Source organism: Ipomoea triloba, chromosome 13 (genome assembly GCF_003576645.1).
Source record: "Ipomoea triloba cultivar NCNSP0323 chromosome 13, ASM357664v1".
Taxonomy (NCBI): domain Eukaryota; kingdom Viridiplantae; phylum Streptophyta; class Magnoliopsida; order Solanales; family Convolvulaceae; genus Ipomoea; species Ipomoea triloba.
The window spans coordinates 3289467-3308996 of record NC_044928.1 but is presented as its reverse complement, the minus strand read 5'-3'; the positions used below and the strand labels follow the sequence as shown (position 1 = coordinate 3308996).

General features: G+C 33.3%; 1 protein-coding gene across 1 annotated transcript; it reads right to left on the bottom strand.

Moving 5' to 3' along the window:
* Positions 1-17375: 17375 nt before the first annotated feature.
* LOC116002387 (protein MANNAN SYNTHESIS-RELATED 2-like) lies at positions 17376-18655 on the bottom strand. Its single transcript, XM_031242515.1, has 2 exons — positions 18365-18655; positions 17376-17666 (listed from the first exon to the last, which is right to left on the bottom strand). Exons 1-2 carry the CDS (start codon positions 18653-18655, stop codon positions 17376-17378), a joined length of 582 nt encoding a protein of 193 aa, XP_031098375.1.
* Positions 18656-19530: the final 875 nt, after the last annotated feature.

Sequence of the window (19530 nt, the reverse complement as noted above, 5' to 3'; positions counted from 1 at the left end):
CTCTTACAGACGCTCTGATCTCCCTTTTAATTGTTTGTGTATGAAAATATAGAGCAATAGATATGAATTAGTATGCACCTTACTCCATATATGAATATAGCAACTTGCATTAAACAAATTTGTTCTCTGTCCTGCCTTGTCGTCTCATCTCATATAACAATGGATTCTCAGCTCGATCGCGACATTTAAGTTTAAATATTTTAGGTATTGAATTTCATATATTTTTTATGAGAAAAATCACGGCCACAACATTAAAACTGTGCACGCGAAAAAACTATAAGGAAGTAAACTAGTTTAAGTTGCACATAATTTATTAGTTCAAACTAAAAAGTCAAACTTGAAACCTTTTGATTCCCTTTCCATTTTATTTTTTAAAATTATTTTTTAACTTACATAATTCAAATTTTGTCGGACTAATTCTTCTGATCTTCTTCTCCCAAAAAGTTGAATTCCCAACCTCAAAGGCCCCCACGCCCCAGCCGACAAAGCATTTGGGAGGACAAAGCAATTCTAAGCCCACAAGACCCCGCCCATAGAGTTACTGTGTAGGTAAATCGTAAGTCGCGCAATCAGACCATAGGTTAGATTTTAGTCTTTATGTACGCACAAAGGATACAATCTAGACCTTACATCATCATTTGAACCTTTTTTCATACATATTTTCAGTGGGACTTGAAGCACTACCTTAGGTGTGTTTGGAAACCCGGAAAATGATTTCTGAAAATCATTTTCCGGGTTTCTCTTGTTTGGCAACACTTGGAAAACCCAGTCAACGGAAAATGATTTCCGTTGACTGTGGAAAATGAAGCCAAAATGGCGGAAAATGACTTCCGCCCAAAATTGGTGGAAGTCATTTTCCGCCAATGGAAAATGATACGCTTGAGTAGTCACAGGCTATGGTTTCCGCAGCGAAAACCAGAGAAGTTCTCTGGTTTCAGCCGGGAAGCCAGAGCACTGCTGCTCTGGTTCCTGGAGAGGAAACCAGAGGGGGGAGGGTGTTTTTTTTTTTTTTTTTTTTTTTATTACTTAAAAGATATTATTTTTACCTTATTATAATAATTTTAATATTTTAAATAAAATAATAAAAATATATAATTATACAATTCTACCTATTTTTCAGAAAACGAGCCAAACATACAAAGACAGTTTTCCAGAATACATCCAAACACGGGAAATGAATTGATTTTCCGGAAAATGACCCATTTTCCAGAAAATATTTTCCAGAAAACATTTTCCAAAAGTCATTTTCCTGCTTTCCGAACACACCCTTAATAAACTTTTATTTTAAGCTAGTAGCATTCTTTGCGAACATTACTAAACAGATATAACTTATTAGTAGGTTAAAATAAGTTATAAGATCCTAAATAAACCCTTCCAAACAGAAATATATTAAAGGTGTTTGGATACCCGTGTGTAGTGTTAAATAAATTTGGGACATGTATGAGTAACGTATTAATATATTATATCGGGTTTAGGATGGATTTGGGTAGTTCCAGAACTAATCGGATTCGGATTCAATAAAAGCTTAATGAACGGGTAGTTTATCTGTTGCTATCCCCAGACCCCAATATTACTTGGTTTCCGCTCAAAATATGATTGGAGCACATTATATAAATATATTAATATAAATTAAAATTTCCACCTCCTATTAAAATAATTGATGTATTAATGCATCTTGCATGTGATGACACAGTGAGATAATATTAGAAAAATGTGAATAATTTTATAATATAAGTCATTTGATGATAAACTAAAACTCCTTGGTTGTTAGGGTGCGATGGTGGATGTCTTAGTACGATCCAATCTTGAGAGTTGAAATTATTAAAATATTTTTTAATCAAATAGCGTATTATTACATGCCAAGTTTGATGGGGTTATACTAACCTACGGCACCAAATGTTATGTTATGACTTTAGAAATAATTTTTAGATTGACATGCATATATATCGCTTGTTGAGAAAAAAATTTTAAATTAGTAAAGATTACAATGAAACAGTACACTCGACCACAATCTTTAAACTTGTGATATTGCTTATTCAAATACAAACTTTCGAGTACAAAAAAAATGTCAAATGATATAGATTGTACTGTGCTTCAATATTAATAATACTCTTTTCTTAATCCCTTTTCAACCATACATATAAATAAAAAATAAATAAATATAATCTAAATTTCAATAATTGTTTTGGAGTTGACATTGGTGATCATATTAAGACAAATATGGAGTAGTTAGGGTATCACATTTGCAAATTAGAAATATTCTAAGAATATATAATTCTATTTATTCATATCTTAAAAATTAAAATTAAATAGTCAAATATGTTAAGTATTGGATATTATATTCATTTGGCTGGAAGACATTGATGATAAAACTTTTAATTAATGTAATATGGTTCGTTTGATTAATTTGTGATGATCCGTGGTAGAGCTAAAAAATTTCATTTGGAGGGGCCAAAGGCCAAAAACAATGTATTGTAATGACATTGTTTATTCTATCAGCAAAAATACTTTGCGACAAGTAGTAAAGTGATTTATCTAATTTTTTTCATCATAAATTTGTCATTATTTTAGATTGTAAATTTCTATAGGCATTTTCATATTTTCTTGTAGTGATATACTCCGTAATTATAAACATATTAATTATTATTTGTACAATAATAAATAAGAAAAAAACTAGACAATTAACCAAAATGATGATAAAATATTTGCCCATTAGAATATGAAGTGCCTTTTAGGCTTTTAGCTCCACCAAGGGTCGTCAATAATGGAAACCACATAGTCCTTTATAAATTAAAGGAATTCAATATCAATAAATTGGAAAATTGTATATTTTGGTACTGGAAATGTATGTAATCCAAGTGGTAATAGTCGATGCCAACTTAGGAACTGACAATGCACTTAAGGTGTGTTTGAAAAGAACGAAAATGACTTTTGAAAAATATTTTCTAAAAAATGCATTAATTTTAAGAAAATATTTTCTTTTTCAGTGTTTGGTTGCATTCTGGAAACTGTCTTGATATGTTTGGTTCATTTTCAAGAAAATGTGTAAAATTGTATAATTTTATATTTTAATTATTTTATTATAATATAAAAAATTTATAATAATATGTAAAATAATAATTGTTTTCCTAAAAAGAATTTATTTTAAAAAGTTTTTCTAAAAAAAAAAAAAAAAAAAAGAGGTTCAGGACCATAGCAGGTTTGCTCTGGTTTCCGGCCGAAACCTAGAGGGCTAGAGATTTGGCCATTTTGGTCAAAACATCACTGAAGCCAACTCCGAGAAATGACTTCCGGAAAAAAAAATTCTAGAAGTCATTTTTCTGAAAAATGACATGATTTTTCATGGTCAACGGAATTTGTTTTCCATTGACCGCATTTTCCAAGCCTTCCCAAACAAAGGAAACCCGAAAAATGGAATCATTTTCCGGTTTCCAAACACATCCTTAAAGTATAACTTGTGGTCACATATGTAATTTTTCATGGTTGACATGGTAATAATTTTGATTTAGAGTTTATATTGATATAACAAGGTCACCCATTCATCAAGTAACCCTTTCTATCATATTTTGATATATCATTACATATTTTTCAACTAATTTCTTCTTTAGCGATAAAACTATATATGACAAGGATCGGAGAACAATACTTTTATATGAAAAATAAGATTTAAAATTATTCTATTTTTTATGAAGGATAAGTGTTATGATCATTGCTATTGTGGAGTATGAGTCTTTTGAAAACATTCTCTAGAGTTGGCTAGTGGGTGAGTATATATGCTATATGTTAGTCTCAAAATCTATGGTGGATATCAAATTACTATGTAGTCTTACGTGTTGGAGTGAGACTTACTTAGCAATGTTCGCTATTTGTTTTAACTTATGATTTATGTATGGGGTAGAGCCGTCTAGAGCACGTTAGTATACTCTATAGTTCTATCTTCCTCTCTTAGCTAGTTGAGTTATCCTTTGTGACGATGTTAGACTTTGGAATGTAATAATTCTAGATTTTGGATTTTATGGTTGTGGAGATTTTACCATGTAGACTTTGGCCTTAGCACCTAGTTCGATGTAAGCTAGGTGTGGCATAGCACCCCTTGATAGATTGAATTATGCTTCCATTGTTGTTTTATTGAGTTATCAATATTTTGAGTTAATTCTAGACCTTTATTTGCATTAATTATGCCTTAGATTTGGGGGTGTTATAGAATGGTTGTCAATGGAGGATGGGGAACGAGGAATCTATTCAGGTTTGGGAGTGATGAAGATATAAAAAACGGCTCAAAAATGAGGACCCGAGGCCTAGGATAGGTGACCTGGGGTAGAATGGTTGTCAATGGAGGATGGGGTTTGGGAGTGATGAAGATATAAAAAACGACTCAAAAATGAGGACCCAAGGCTAGCAATTTGCTAGTGCCTCATCCCAACGGTCAGCACACTAGCTAAGTGGTAGGGGATTGACCAAATGGTTTGCTTCATTCACATGGCCGGTGAGGATTGAACCCCCAACCTCATGCTTAAGAGACAAGGTTCTGAACTACCACGTCAACCATGCTAGTTGTGTGAGCATAAATATAATATGTGCAGTCCAACTATTAGCTTAGGCTTTTAGTTGAGATTATCCATTTTATCCCTATATTTTATGCGAACTAAGTTGATTTGTTTAGAGCTCTGGTTAATTAGTTTCATCATTGGTGCTTTCATTGAGAGCTCCACGTCCAAGTTCGAGTGTGCATTCCACTTTCGGTCCACCACCATCTCGATCAACAATGGAGAGGTCCACCTCTCGCAATTTCCACAACTCTTGCCACACTCGAGTAGAGTCGCGGACTGGCGGGGATATCTAAGGGCGGATCACTTGAAATATGAAAAAGTTTACAAGTACAATTTGAACTAATTATGCCAATTAAACAAAATGTAATTAACCTAAATTTTAACACAACTTGTACTAATATAAAGTGGAGCTGACTTCTCCAGATAGTACACCAATCTTTCCCTGTTTTGAAGTTTCCTTCTAGCACCTTCCAAATAATTCTTTGTAGCACCTTCGAAAATAGTCTTCCAGAATAATATTATTATTTTTCCTTTTTGAAAACTTCAAATTCTTCATTATAAAAATATCTATTTATAATGTTAAATTTGACCCTGGTTCCCTTGATTCACGTACGGCAGCCAACCATTTAACTAATCCACTCTCTCATTTTCCTAAATTTTCTGCACACACGTTTGCACCCACGTTCATACGCATTATTATGCATATAATATAGACCATTTCCTAATTACATGCATACACTTACACATATACACCCCTTGTTCCTAATTACAAGCATATCCTCATGTTTGTTTGATTTTATTGCCAATTACCAAGTACTAATTAATATATATATATATATTAAGTACGTAATACATATAGTATAGAATGTATACATATATATATAGTACAGTACTAACAGATTTTAAAATTGTGATTTAAGACTTTTGCTTGGCAATCAGATTTTAAGAGGGTTAGGAGATTTCATGCTGTTGTAGGCTCTCACAAAATGATGGAAAATTATGCTGTGAACCCAGGTCCACCTTGCAAGGTGGACCTGGGTCCAAAACTACGTCGTTTTTGTCTCTCTTTTTTTTTTTTNTTTTTTTTTTTTTTTTTTTTTTTTTTATTTAATTAGTAAACATATTGCTGAATATAGAGTTGTCCAAAAATGTGTGAATGTAGATGTTTCAAAGTGTGAATGTAGAGTATAGAAATCGTGAATGTAAATTTATGATTGTGTGAATGTAGAGTTGCCCAGAAATGTGTAAATGTGGAGGTTTCAAATTGTGAATATGGAGTATAAAAATCGTGAATGTAGAGTTATGCATGTGTGAATCTGTAATAGAGTTAAGAAGTTCTAGCAACTTGTAACCCTGTAATGTGTGAATGTGGAGTTCTCAAGTTGTGAATGTGGAATATAGGACCTGTGAATGCATAACAGTGGTAATATAGTTACTAAACATATAATCCTGTAATGTGTGAATGTGGAGTTTACAATTTGTGATGGTAGAATATAGTGTATGTAAATGTAGACCCAGGTACACCTTGCAAGGTGGACCTAGGTCCACGGCATAACAACCCGACTGTTTTTGAATTGTGCAATATCAAGGTTTATTTCACTTTAGTGGGCTGCTGCCGTGAGTGAGCTATAATTGTTTAAGCCTAAGTATTGCCTCAATTGGGTTTTAAGTGTGGTCTTTGAAGTTAAGACAAGAATGGGCTTAATTATGCATACAAGATATATTCTCATAAATATGCATTCTTAAGTGTGGTCTTTGAAGTTCTCTGACTTCTCTCTAGAGCTCCACACAAATTTTTATACATACATTATTTAAAAACGGTGGATTGCATGCTCCAACGCCTATTGGTTTCATTCGAACAAGCAGTGGTTCACGGCATGAAGGTTTCATCTTGTTCAGCGGCGAGAACCTACTTTGTTTGGTGTTACATAAATTCCATGAGTTTAGGATGCAGATGGATGGCTTAAATCTCTCTCCTTGTGAATTAAAGCGCGGCTGTTAGTGGTTTTTCTAACGACTGGTTTATCCTTGCATAAAAATAGTGTTAATTAAATCCTACGCTTATAACTTGAATGCGGAAGTACAATTAATAATGAATCGTATGTAAATCAAATTAACCAACTAAACAATATTTATGATCATGGATCTTTAATTAAAACAAGAATAAGGATAAAGACTTACTTGATTCAATTGGAGATTTAATCTCTAGACCGAATAACTCAAGAATGCTTCACCTCTCTTATATGTATGCCTTAATCACCTCCTGATGATATGGAGACTAGAAAACTCAGAGACTAGAAACCTTNTTTTTTTTTTTTTTTTTTTTTTTTTTATTTAATTAGTAAACATATTGCTGAATATAGAGTTGTCCAAAAATGTGTGAATGTAGATGTTTCAAAGTGTGAATGTAGAGTATAGAAATCGTGAATGTAAATTTATGATTGTGTGAATGTAGAGTTGCCCAGAAATGTGTAAATGTGGAGGTTTCAAATTGTGAATATGGAGTATAAAAATCGTGAATGTAGAGTTATGCATGTGTGAATCTGTAATAGAGTTAAGAAGTTCTAGCAACTTGTAACCCTGTAATGTGTGAATGTGGAGTTCTCAAGTTGTGAATGTGGAATATAGGACCTGTGAATGCATAACAGTGGTAATATAGTTACTAAACATATAATCCTGTAATGTGTGAATGTGGAGTTTACAATTTGTGATGGTAGAATATAGTGTATGTAAATGTAGACCCAGGTACACCTTGCAAGGTGGACCTAGGTCCACGGCATAACAACCCGACTGTTTTTGAATTGTGCAATATCAAGGTTTATTTCACTTTAGTGGGCTGCTGCCGTGAGTGAGCTATAATTGTTTAAGCCTAAGTATTGCCTCAATTGGGTTTTAAGTGTGGTCTTTGAAGTTAAGACAAGAATGGGCTTAATTATGCATACAAGATATATTCTCATAAATATGCATTCTTAAGTGTGGTCTTTGAAGTTTATTCTCATAAATATGCATTCTTAAGTGTGGTCTTTGAAGTTCTCTGACTTCTCTCTAGAGCTCCACACAAATTTTTATACATACATTATTTAAAAACGGTGGATTGCATGCTCCAACGCCTATTGGTTTCATTCGAACAAGCAGTGGTTCACGGCATGAAGGTTTCATCTTGTTCAGCGGCGAGAACCTACTTTGTTTGGTGTTACATAAATTCCATGAGTTTAGGATGCAGATGGATGGCTTAAATCTCTCTCCTTGTGAATTAAAGCGCGGCTGTTAGTGGTTTTTCTAACGACTGGTTTATCCTTGCATAAAAATAGTGTTAATTAAATCCTACGCTTATAACTTGAATGCGGAAGTACAATTAATAATGAATCGTATGTAAATCAAATTAACCAACTAAACAATATTTATGATCATGGATCTTTAATTAAAACAAGAATAAGGATAAAGACTTACTTGATTCAATTGGAGATTTAATCTCTAGACCGAATAACTCAAGAATGCTTCACCTCTCTTATATGTATGCCTTAATCACCTCCTGATGATATGGAGACTAGAAAACTCAGAGACTAGAAACCTTATGATTAGAAAATCATATGATCCCTAAAGTTTTTCTGGGTATTTATAGATGTGATGAATAATCCTCTTTTAAGAGGAATGAGAAATCTCCTTTTAGGAAACCCATAACCTTTTTCAATTATAAATTTTTAATCCATATAAACTCAAATTTTAACTAATGAGAGGGAATGAATTTCACCCAGTAATTACGCCTTTATAAATAACTAATCATCACCCTGAGTCCCTTATGGAATTAAAACATTTATTATATAAATCAATGTTAGGAAATAATTATTTCTAACAGTCTCCACTTGATTCATATAAGCGTGACACATTTATTATATGAATCAACGTTAGGAATAAATTATTTCTAACAATCTCCCACTTGATTCATATAAGCGTGAGTTTACATTTTCAATCCTTAATTTGAGCTCACTTAATATGAAAATGTAAAAGTCACAACCTTATCAAACTTTACTAACCGAATCATGGCGGTTACAGGCCTGACATAGTGTCATGCTCCCTTCCATGTATCACAGTTAATAAGAATTCGAACCATAATAATAAGGTAAAAAATCCGAAATAACCTTATTCCTTATGTCTTAATTAAATAAGACCAATGTTCTCACTTCTGAATTATGCATAAATAAGTGATCAACATCAACAATAACAAAATCAAAACCCGAATAGATACTAAGAGTATCAACAACCCAATGTGCTAATCAAACATAAATCCATACATGTATGACAGGATTAACCGTTATACAAGGACTTTATCAGTATGCTCATTCTACCAACATGGCCAATGAAGGTTTTGCGTGCCAATCCCTTAGTCAACGGATCCGCGATCACAAGATTGGTGCCAAAAATGCACTATTGATACTCTGTTTTGATTTTGTACCTTCTCCTTAATAGATAGAAATTTCAAATCCATGTACTTGGCACCTCTAGTATATCTGTCGTTCTTTGAGGCCTATCTTGGGTCATTAAAGTTTGGATCACACCATTATTGAGTGATATTTTAATGATAATTATAGCTATTTTATTTGACTTATAACGTGTTTATTATGGTAATAATATTGATTATTATGCATTACATGTTCATTAAGTCTTAATTATTATTACTGGCTACCATATTTTGTTAATGATGTTCATTGTTGGTAATAATATTGAGTTGGATCTTTTTTAGTACTAGACCATTTTTCATCCATGATTATAGCTCATTTGGAGAATTAAGAATATAGGCCTAATTTGAGCAATTAAGTGTAATAATTATTGTGTTGGGCCTGTTTATGAACCATTAAAGATTTAAGAATTATAATTATTATTTTGGCCATTAATTAAGAATTACAAACTATTATTTAAGTTGATTATATTTTTTAATCTATTAATAGTTTTTAGGGCCTTAATAATAATATTAATTCTTTTAATAATAGTAAGCAATATAGTTGACATATTGTCTTTACAATGCTAATTTAATTATTACTTTAATTTTAGTCTCCCTAAAAGACATTATAGTCTTGGTTAATTATTATGTGGTGATATGAGATTAGCATTAGGTATCCCCTTAATTGCAATTTTGCCTTTAATATAGTTAATTGGCAATTTTTTGCTACTGTTATTATGTTTAGGGGCTAATCTCGTTTATTACCTTTCATAATAATAATTATTTCTTCGTAATCTATTATGTTTTGGAAAGATTACCTATTTGATGATTATTGATAATGGTAATTAAGTCCTACCATTAAATTGTTACGTATCATTGGACGATGCATTGAGGTTACTGAAGGTGAAGATGGGGAGAATTTTAGCACTATGGGAGATGCGGTTTGCATCATTAAGGTAAGTCATTAATTATCCTTTATTATTATGATTGATGTTATTGCCCATATTTGGTTATGTATGATTCATACTCTTTAGATTATTTTATGCATTCAATCACATTAAGGGCATAATATTAAGTTTAATTATGCGATTAAGGTTTGTGAGATTTTGATTTACATATGACAACATATCATTTTGGTTTGATATTGTTAGAATTTATAAATTCAGTCTATTTTTCATAAATTTGATCTTTATGCATTAAAATATTTTGTCATGGGCTTACAGATTGAAATTTTCAAAGTATATATTCATTACATCATTATTCAAAATGCTAGGTCCCTTTGGTTTGGACTCAGTAGTTTTTGAATATTAATTTTATACTCTGAAAACTCATATTAAAAATTGTTTAAATTATGCAATTTGTTTGGAATATATACGAGTTTAATGTTTAAATATAATGTTATACATATTTGTCCTAAGCATAATATTTTGTTTCAAATTATGCAATATTTTTACCATGCCTTTAGCAATGCATAACTTTACAATGAAATTATATTAGTTCCTTATTAAGTTGGACTTATGCATAAACTTTAGTTGCGGTAGTGCTTGAATTTAAGCACATTTAGTCCGTTAATTTAGTTCACCATTTTAAGCTTTGTATATAGGTGAACCTTACAATTTCAAGTGTATACCCTATAGTTTCATAGGTTTATGCCCCAAATTAAACAGTTATACATTAAGTGTATATGAATTGGGGAGGCTTACTAGTTTTATGGCCAGGACTTAATAATATCTTGTACCACTAGTCCCCTTAAATATCATATATTTAGATTTTTCCATCACGATCTGGTATAATATCTTTGTTAAAATTTTAAGTATTCATTGTCAATGTGATTTGATTTCAGTTCTTTAAAGAATAGTCATAACATCTTTAATTTACTGATTTCTATTAAGTTTCATCACATAAAGATTATTGATACACATGATTTTACACCATTATTTACCCCAGGATTCAGTAGTTTTGTTGCTTATTTCCTTTACCTTGATACATTTAAGGCTCGTTTGTGTGTTACATTTGATCAATCTTAGTTTATTCGCAAATGAGGAGCAAAGGAAGGATTTTCGGTCATCTCGGACAAGTTTTCGAGACATAAGGAATCAACCCTGGGAAGGAAAGGAGCAACGAAGCACGAAGGGAGTCAGAAGTGGATCAGGAGGCCGCCTCACGGCCGTGATGGCGGCCGTGACCTCCACCGCGGACAGCAGTTGACCACGGCACATCACGGCCCCGATCCCAGCCGTGATGGTGGCCGTGACCCAGCTGCTGTCCAGTATTTATTTCGCGTTTTCTGTATTTTTGAGAGATTCCGAGCCCTAGTTTAGTTGAGTGCAATTTTTCCCTTCTTTAGAGTTTTCCATAGCATAGAATAGAGCAGATTTACATCATTGAATTCGGTTACAAGCTTGGAATCATTGTTTGGATTGAAATTGCTCTCAAGAATTGTTAGTAAAGTTTTCCTTTTTCTTCTTTAATTTTGCTGCTATGATTTCAGAATTAGATTCTTGTTTTGCTTTGTTTACTTCAATCATGCGTGAGTAATTCGCTTTTGGGTTTGGATTAGGGAGTTATTTTTAATCTTGATGTTCAATTTGTGATTATTGCATAAAGGGATTGAATCTATTACCTAGGGTTTATGTTGATTTGAGGATTGCTTTCTACTTGTTATTGATTGATGGCCACAATTAATTTCTAGTCTAGGAGAGGGATTCATTACAACGAAAGTTGGATGGAGACCTTGAGCCTTAACAATTTCAACATAATTTTCCTACTATGAGAATAAGGGTAATTTTGGGGGCTTACAATGCTTAGGTGTTTAAGGTTATGATTGATGCATCACGAAAGTGGGGCAATTGTAGCCTAATTCTGTTTATTGATTACGAAAGTAGTTGAATTGAATTCTTATGTGCATGCCCATAAATCCCTAGGTTAATTATTCTTTCCCTAATTCTGAGATTGTTAGAACATCAAGATTACGATTCCCCTAATCTGACCCATTCCCTTATCATACAGTTAATTCATTAGCAAATTTATTTCTTTTAATGTTCATCATTCAGTTATTAGTTGTTTGGATTCTAGTTGATTCACGTACTCTAGTGTCTAGTACTCTTAATTCATACAATTACGTGCCATAACCCCAATCCTCAGCGGAACGACATTTCACACCCTCTTTTACACTCATCATTATACTCATCAATTATGCAAGGAATTAATAATTGTCTAGTGATTTTATAATTTTAATTTGGTTGGGGAGTAGCCATAGCATCCTTAATCATTTAAAATTATATATTGAGCGGGTTATCTTGATGATCACATAAAGTTTTAGACATGTAAGTTGTGATTAATTGTATGTAATATTATGGAATTTAGCCCACAAGCAATTTCGTTATATTGTTTGATTAATTAGGATGAAATACTAGACTATGATCATAATTTAGCCCAAATACAATTATGTATCAGAATATAGTTTAGCAGTTTTATTAGTGATGATAGAAATAAATCAATTTATTTACTTTATGATTATTTGTAAATAATAAATTCTATCATGAAGTTTAATTTTATGATGTAAACTTTAGATAATATTTTGTTAATTTACCCACATGGATTAAGAAAACGAAGATGATTTCTTAAGTTTTATCATAATAGTTGTAATGAATCTTATTCAATACAATTTTAGCCTACTTGCAAGTTTTATGTCACTTGATTCTTCAACTCATTTGATAATTGTTTCATCATAAAATTTCAGTTGGATCTAATTGAGTAAAACTTTAGCCACATGCAAGTTTTATGTCTCTAGATTCTTTGGTCCATTTAGTAATTGAGATAAAATATTATGGGATAAACTACAAATAAGCTACCGTACTATTTGGGAACAAGAAATTAGGCCATCGAACTCAAATAACCCTCAAATAAGCCACTAAACTCGGAAAAACAAAGCAATTAAGCCATTAAAAGGAAAAAGAGCAATTAACCCATTTTCAAAATTTTCGGCGACAATTTCTGGCACTGGCGACCATTTCCGACCTTCGGCAAAAATTTCTGCCAGTCGCCATTTCCAGCGAGGGTGGTCGCCCTCGCTAGAGAAGGCGACCAGAAATGATCGCCTTCTCCTGAGGAAGGCAATCAGTTTCTGGTCGCCTTCTCCGGAGGTCGAAAATGGTCGCCGGTGTCGGAAATTGTCGTTGGAAATTTTAAAAATGGGTTAATTGCTCTTTTTTCGATTTTAATGGCTAAATTGCTTTGTTTTTTCGAGTTCAGTGGCTTATTTGAGGGTTATTCGAGTTTGATGGCCTAATTGCTTGCTCCCAATAGTACGGTGGCTTATTTGTAGTTTATCCCAAATAATATCATAAGGGTTTAATTGAATTTAATAAAATTAAAACTTTAGCCCACATGCAAGTTTTATTTCAATAAATCTCTCAACCCACTAGATAATAATTTTATCACAATCTCTTAGAATTTATAAATTTAGTTCAACTATAATTCTAAGTTTGATGATTTGCATTGGCAAAACATGTATTTAGTTATTTCCTAAAATTTAATCACTTTTATTAATTGTTCCACGAAACTTGCTCTGTTCTTTGGACTAACTGTAGTAAGTTAATTACATGACATATATATGATATACCTCTTTTAGATTCGAAAAATAAAATGTATTTTTTTGAGCTAGAATAGCCATGCTAGCTCATTGTTATTATTTTATTTAATAAAATATTTAAAATTAATTTTGGAATAGAGACAAATTAGCAATCTTAATGAGCATCTTCCTATCTAATATGTCAAAATTATGACACTTAGGGTGTGTTTGGAAACCCGGAAAATGATTTCTGGAAATCATTTTCCGGGTTTGTGGTGTTTGGGAAGGGCAAGGAAAAAGGTCAAAGGAAAATAGCAAATCAGTCAATGAAAAATGAGTCTAATTTGGAGGAAAATGACTTCCCCTTTTTTTTGGGGAAGTCATTTTCCAACCTTCTCATGCCTTTCACAGTTTCATGCCTCTCACGCCTTTCACAGTTTCACGCCTCTGCTTCGCTTCTCACTGCTTCGCCATTGCATCTCACTATCCTCTTCATCTACTCTCTCCATTTGGCTTCCAACGGCTCTTCTTCTTCCCATCATCAAGGTATTTTTCTTTCTCTTTTTTTTTTTTACTTGTAATTTGTATGATTTTTTCAGATCTGAAAACATTTGCCTAATTTTGACAAAAAAAGAGACTGATTTCGCAACCAATCCGTCGGACTGGCTTGCGAAATCAATCCGACGGACTGGCTGACGAAAGGTACTAAAGAAACAAGAACAACAACTACTAATTCATCAGCTAAGATATTCCCGAAAAGTCGAAAACTAAGCGATAAAGGCTTTGTGAAATCTTCTAAGATGTTAATGGGTAAAAGGATCGGTATTAAACCCGAAACTCCAAGCAGACGGCCAGGGGCCCAAAGAAAGGAAAGAATCAGTTACGTTTTTCATATGCTCTCCTCATATAGATCGACTAAAAAACCGAACAGAGTTATTTTTGTATCACTTCACCTCGCTTTTTATTTACCCAGTCCCTATGATTGGTCGCAAACCAGTCTCTTGGATTGGTTTCGCAAACCAGTCCCTGGGGTTGGACTGGTTCGCAAACCAGTCTACCCACTGGTTTCCAGTGGGTAGACTGTTTTCTTTATTAATTGGGTTTTTTTTTTATTGTTATGTATTGTTTGATTATGTTTTTGAGATATGTTATTTTGTTGTGATTTCTTGTTGTTATAACTTATAAATAAATAATTTATAACAATTGTGATATTATTATGTTGATTATTTTGTATTTTTGGATTGTATAGATGGATAATAATCATGTACGTGCTGTTGTGATGAGTGCATCAAGTGAAATACTAGTTGTTGGGATTCTTCTATTGCAATTTCTTAGGAAAAAAATCAAATAGAGCATGAGATAGTCAATAGAGATTATGACCGCGATTCTTACATAAATAGTATTTTGTGCGAGGGTGATAAATAATGTATTAGCATTATTAGAATGCGTTAAAGAACAAGTGATAATGTTCTTACATATAATAGGTCACAATGTAAGATTTCGGGTTATTGGATCAAGGTATTATAGGTCAATTGAGACAGTTCATCGTTATTTTAGAAGTGTTTTGAGAGCCATTTTAACTTTGTATAAGAAACTCATAGTATTACCGGATAGTGAATTAACTCCCCATGAAATCATTAGCAATCCTCGATTTTATCCATATTTTAAAGATTGTCTAGGAGCAATAGATGAAACCCATATTCGTGTTTCTGTGCCACTTGATGTGCAAGGAAGATTTCGCGGACGGAAAGGTGGAACAACACAAAATGTGTTTGCTGCCATCACGTTTGATTTGAGATTTTGTTATGTGCTTGCTGGGTGGGAAGGTAGTGCACACGATTCTTGTGTCCTGAATGATGCACTCACACGTCCGAATAGATTTAAAATTCCAGAAGGTATAAATAATACAACTATCATTTTTTTCATTATGTTACAATATATTATATAAAAATTACATATAAGTAATCAAGTTGTGTACACTTGTAGGAAAATATTATCTTGGTGATGCTGGATATGGCATCCGGAATGGGATACTTACTCCATACCGTGGTGTTAGATATCATTTGAAGGAGTTTAGTGGTCATCGTCCTAAGAATAAGAAAGAACTATTTAATCTTCGTCATTCATCCTTAAGAACAACTATTGAGAGAGTGTTTGAAATTTTGAAGAAACGATTCCGTGTATTAGATGTAGAACCATTTTGGGGTTTTATGACACAAGTGGATATAGTTTTAGCTTGTTGCATAATTCATAACCATATTATGGGAATCGATCCTAATGATAAATTAATCAAGCGTTAGTTGATGATGATGATGGTAGCTTGTTGACATTATCTCATACCCAAAGTGAAGAAAGACACAAGGCTAGACAGTGGAATGCAAAGAGGGATGAAATTGCACAACAAATGTGGAATGACTTTAATATCTAGTTTGTTGTTAAACATTTCTTATTGCTACTTTGTTGGATGTTATTAGTTGTTAAACTTGGATTAGTTTATGGTTGATACTTGTTTTATTGTAAAACATTTCTTAGTGTTGCTTTGTTGAATGTTATTAATTGTTAAACTTGGATTACTTTATAGTTGATATTTGTTTTATTGTTAAATATGATATATACTTTAATTTCAAAATTATTTGTATTTATTATAGCATCATGAATAAAGGCAAGGGAATTGGCACTTCTAAGCAATTTAGGTGGACAAAGCCAATGGAGGGTGTATTTCTACATATATTAGCTGAAGAGGCTAACAATCCCAACAATCCAACTAACAATTTTAGACGATCTTCCTCATTCAACCGTGTTGCTTCAACTATTTCTGAACAATTCGATGTTTCATGTGAATCCAAACATGTAGAGAATCATTTGAAAACAGTGAAGAACACGTGGATGACGATTTGCAAGTGAAAAAATTGAGTGGAGTTGGTTGGGATGATTCGTTGAAAATGATTACGTTCGATTCATCAACTTATATGGAGCTTATCTCAGTAATGTTTTTTTTTTAAACATAATTCTAATGTTAAAATTTTTTAATATTGCATACTTTTTAATGTATTTTTGCTTTTTATTGATAGGCAACTCCCAAGTATGAAACTATACTGAATAGAAAAATTGAGTATTATGATGAAATGTCTATTGTTGTTGGGAGAGATTGTGCTGTAGGAAGGTTTGCAAAATCTTTTGTAGATATTGAGTTAGAAGGTACCAATGAAGTGGATGAACCAAACACACAAAGACAGTTTTCTGCTCTGCAGCCAAACACAAGAAAGTCATTTTCCAGAAATCATTTTCCTGTTTTCCAAACACACCCTTACATCTGATTTGGAAAATGCAGAGTCTAAGATTGAGAGTGTTATTACTATTTGAAGACCAAGTTGTCATTAAAAGGCATCATCATAGGTGGTGGGTGATGTTGGTTTTTGCTTCTTTCTAGATCACAATCTTTCTATTTACTACACATTAAGAGGTTATGTTGTCAAAAGGAAACAACTCACTGCTATAATCCAGAAATAAGGAAACCATTTGATGATAATTGGTATATTCAATAGTTGTACTGTAAAATAAGGTTAAAACAATGAAGAAATAATTTATCTCACTCGATGAAAGATTGAAATATATACAATGGTGAGCAACTTTCCCAAAAAGCATACAAATGACTCGGGGAAAGATTCTCCTTTGTGCTTCAATAGGTTGAGAAAATATAGAAAAACAAATTCCGCAATCCCGCTCACTGCTGTAGATAGAGCGGGCCGGAACAACAATTTTTATAAGTATGATAGTTTGTGAAACTTCAATCCATTGCATCTTGATCTATCCATTATTTGATTTGTGATTTATCAACAAAAGCATGAGTATGCCCAATGTTTCTTCTCNATGTAAGGAGGAATATAGTCCTCTGCAGAAAGTGAAGATCTGTTGGCCGGCACAAGAACAGAACTTGTGTTTTTCCAGTGGCGATTCTCCTTGCAACAATATTGTCAGAAAACAAATTTGAAGATGTTGGTACATAAACATCAGCTGCAGAAGATATATAAAATCTACACTCTTTGAGTTCAGGTCTTTTAGGATCTAGGAACTTGGACTTCTCATCTGCTGGAATGATTGCATCCTATTGCAACAAAACAATTTATTTGTTAGGATCAAGCACTTACTATTACGCCAACAATCCCCCTAACTAGCCGCTTGGTGACAATTCTCCAAGCACCTATCAGCCTTAATTATAAACTTTTTACTCTTGAGAGCTATATATATATATATATTTATATTTATATATATAGCTCGTAGCGAAAGCACAACTATTATATTTTTATATACTGCCATGTTTTCAAGAGGTAGGGTGCTTGACTTAGCCCTTCAGGCTTCTGCCCAAACTGCACAGTTTTTGCTCTTTAACTGCACAATTTTTTCTATAAAGTTATAACTAGCAGCGAATTGAAGGTTCAACTTTATTTCCTTTTGTCCGTAAGGACAACCCAGGTGGTAAGAGTGCTCTACCTATAGCCGAGAGGTTGGAGGTTTGAGCCGGTCAGCTATGGGTAAACTAGGCTGGTTTACCTCCTTGTGATCCTTTGCCGGCTAGGGTCACAGGGCGAGGAGAAAACCTCGTTAAAAGAACTTTATTTCCTTACATATTGTCATATTTTTTAGAGAAAGGGTGTTGGACTTAACCCTTAAGGTCTCCACCCAATAATCATCTAGTTACCTTGTGTTGAATTTGACCCTTCATTGACCTCGGTCCAATAATAATCGAATGAAGGATCATTTTTGGAGTAAAATAAACAACATATATAAAATTCACGTACCTACCTTGGTAAAGGTGTTAGGAAAAATGTTTGTAAGATGCTCAATACTCGTATGCCAGCCATTTAGAGTCAAATAAATAGTTGTTTCATTTTCAAAACCAATCTTCTTTAGAAAATGGGCCATCTCCTTTGCATCAAAGCAATGTTTGATTCCAGTTGCGTTGTGAAGAGGACATGAGTCGCTACTTTGTGGCATGGTTTCCACCGCAAGAAATCGTCCTTCTGAATTATTGGGGTTGAAGCTTTTCAGTGTTCCAATCATGGAGTCTATGAATTCTTGCAACTCTGGTGACATCAGGGTGTCAAACGTACCCGAACATTCATATGGATTCATTCTAAAATTGTGAACATAGAGTTCTAAAATTGTTAACATGGACCTGGGGCAAGGTGCACCCGTGTCCATGACATAACAACCGTTGTGCCACTTTCTCATCTAGGCTTGCAGTGAATTTTTTCCAAATCATAGATTTCTCCAAACATCCTGAAATTGGGTTTAGGTAATATTGATATATATATAACACAACATGAACAAATTAAATGATAATAGTAAACTCAATTGTATAACGTGACTAACCTTTTTTGCCCAGATTCAAATTGTCTTAGGTGTTGGAGCTGCTGCTGCTGCTGCTACTTGGGATTTCTGCCACTTCTTACAAAGAGGAAAAGGAAATTAAACGAAAATTTTAAGGTGAGGATGTGTAGTGTGTTGGTGGATGGATTTGTGGCAATGAGGGTGAGAGTGTTGGGTTTTGAAGATGGATAGGAGTTGGCTAAACAGACACGTAGTAGAAGGCATCCTGGTTGGCGTGGGGGGTGAGGTTGTTGCTGTTTGTCTTTTTCCCAGGTTTAGAATGGGGAAATATGTTTGGACTTGGCATCCTTAGCTTCATGCGTTAAAGCAATTGCACCGCTAGTTTTCAGAAGAGGTGGTGGAAGCCGTGGGCGGGTTGTTGAGGAAATCCATATTTCTTTACATAAACTCTAGTTTTGGTATATCTATTTTAGGGAAAGCGTACTATACGTGTCAATAGGCCTCGTAACCTCGTAAAGCTACGACAAACTCAATATGTTTTTCGTTTACTCTAGGTGTAAAGAATTAAGGTCACACTTGTTGAAGGATCTGTGAGACAATTGTTATACAGTGGATCATGGTACAAACATCACTATATG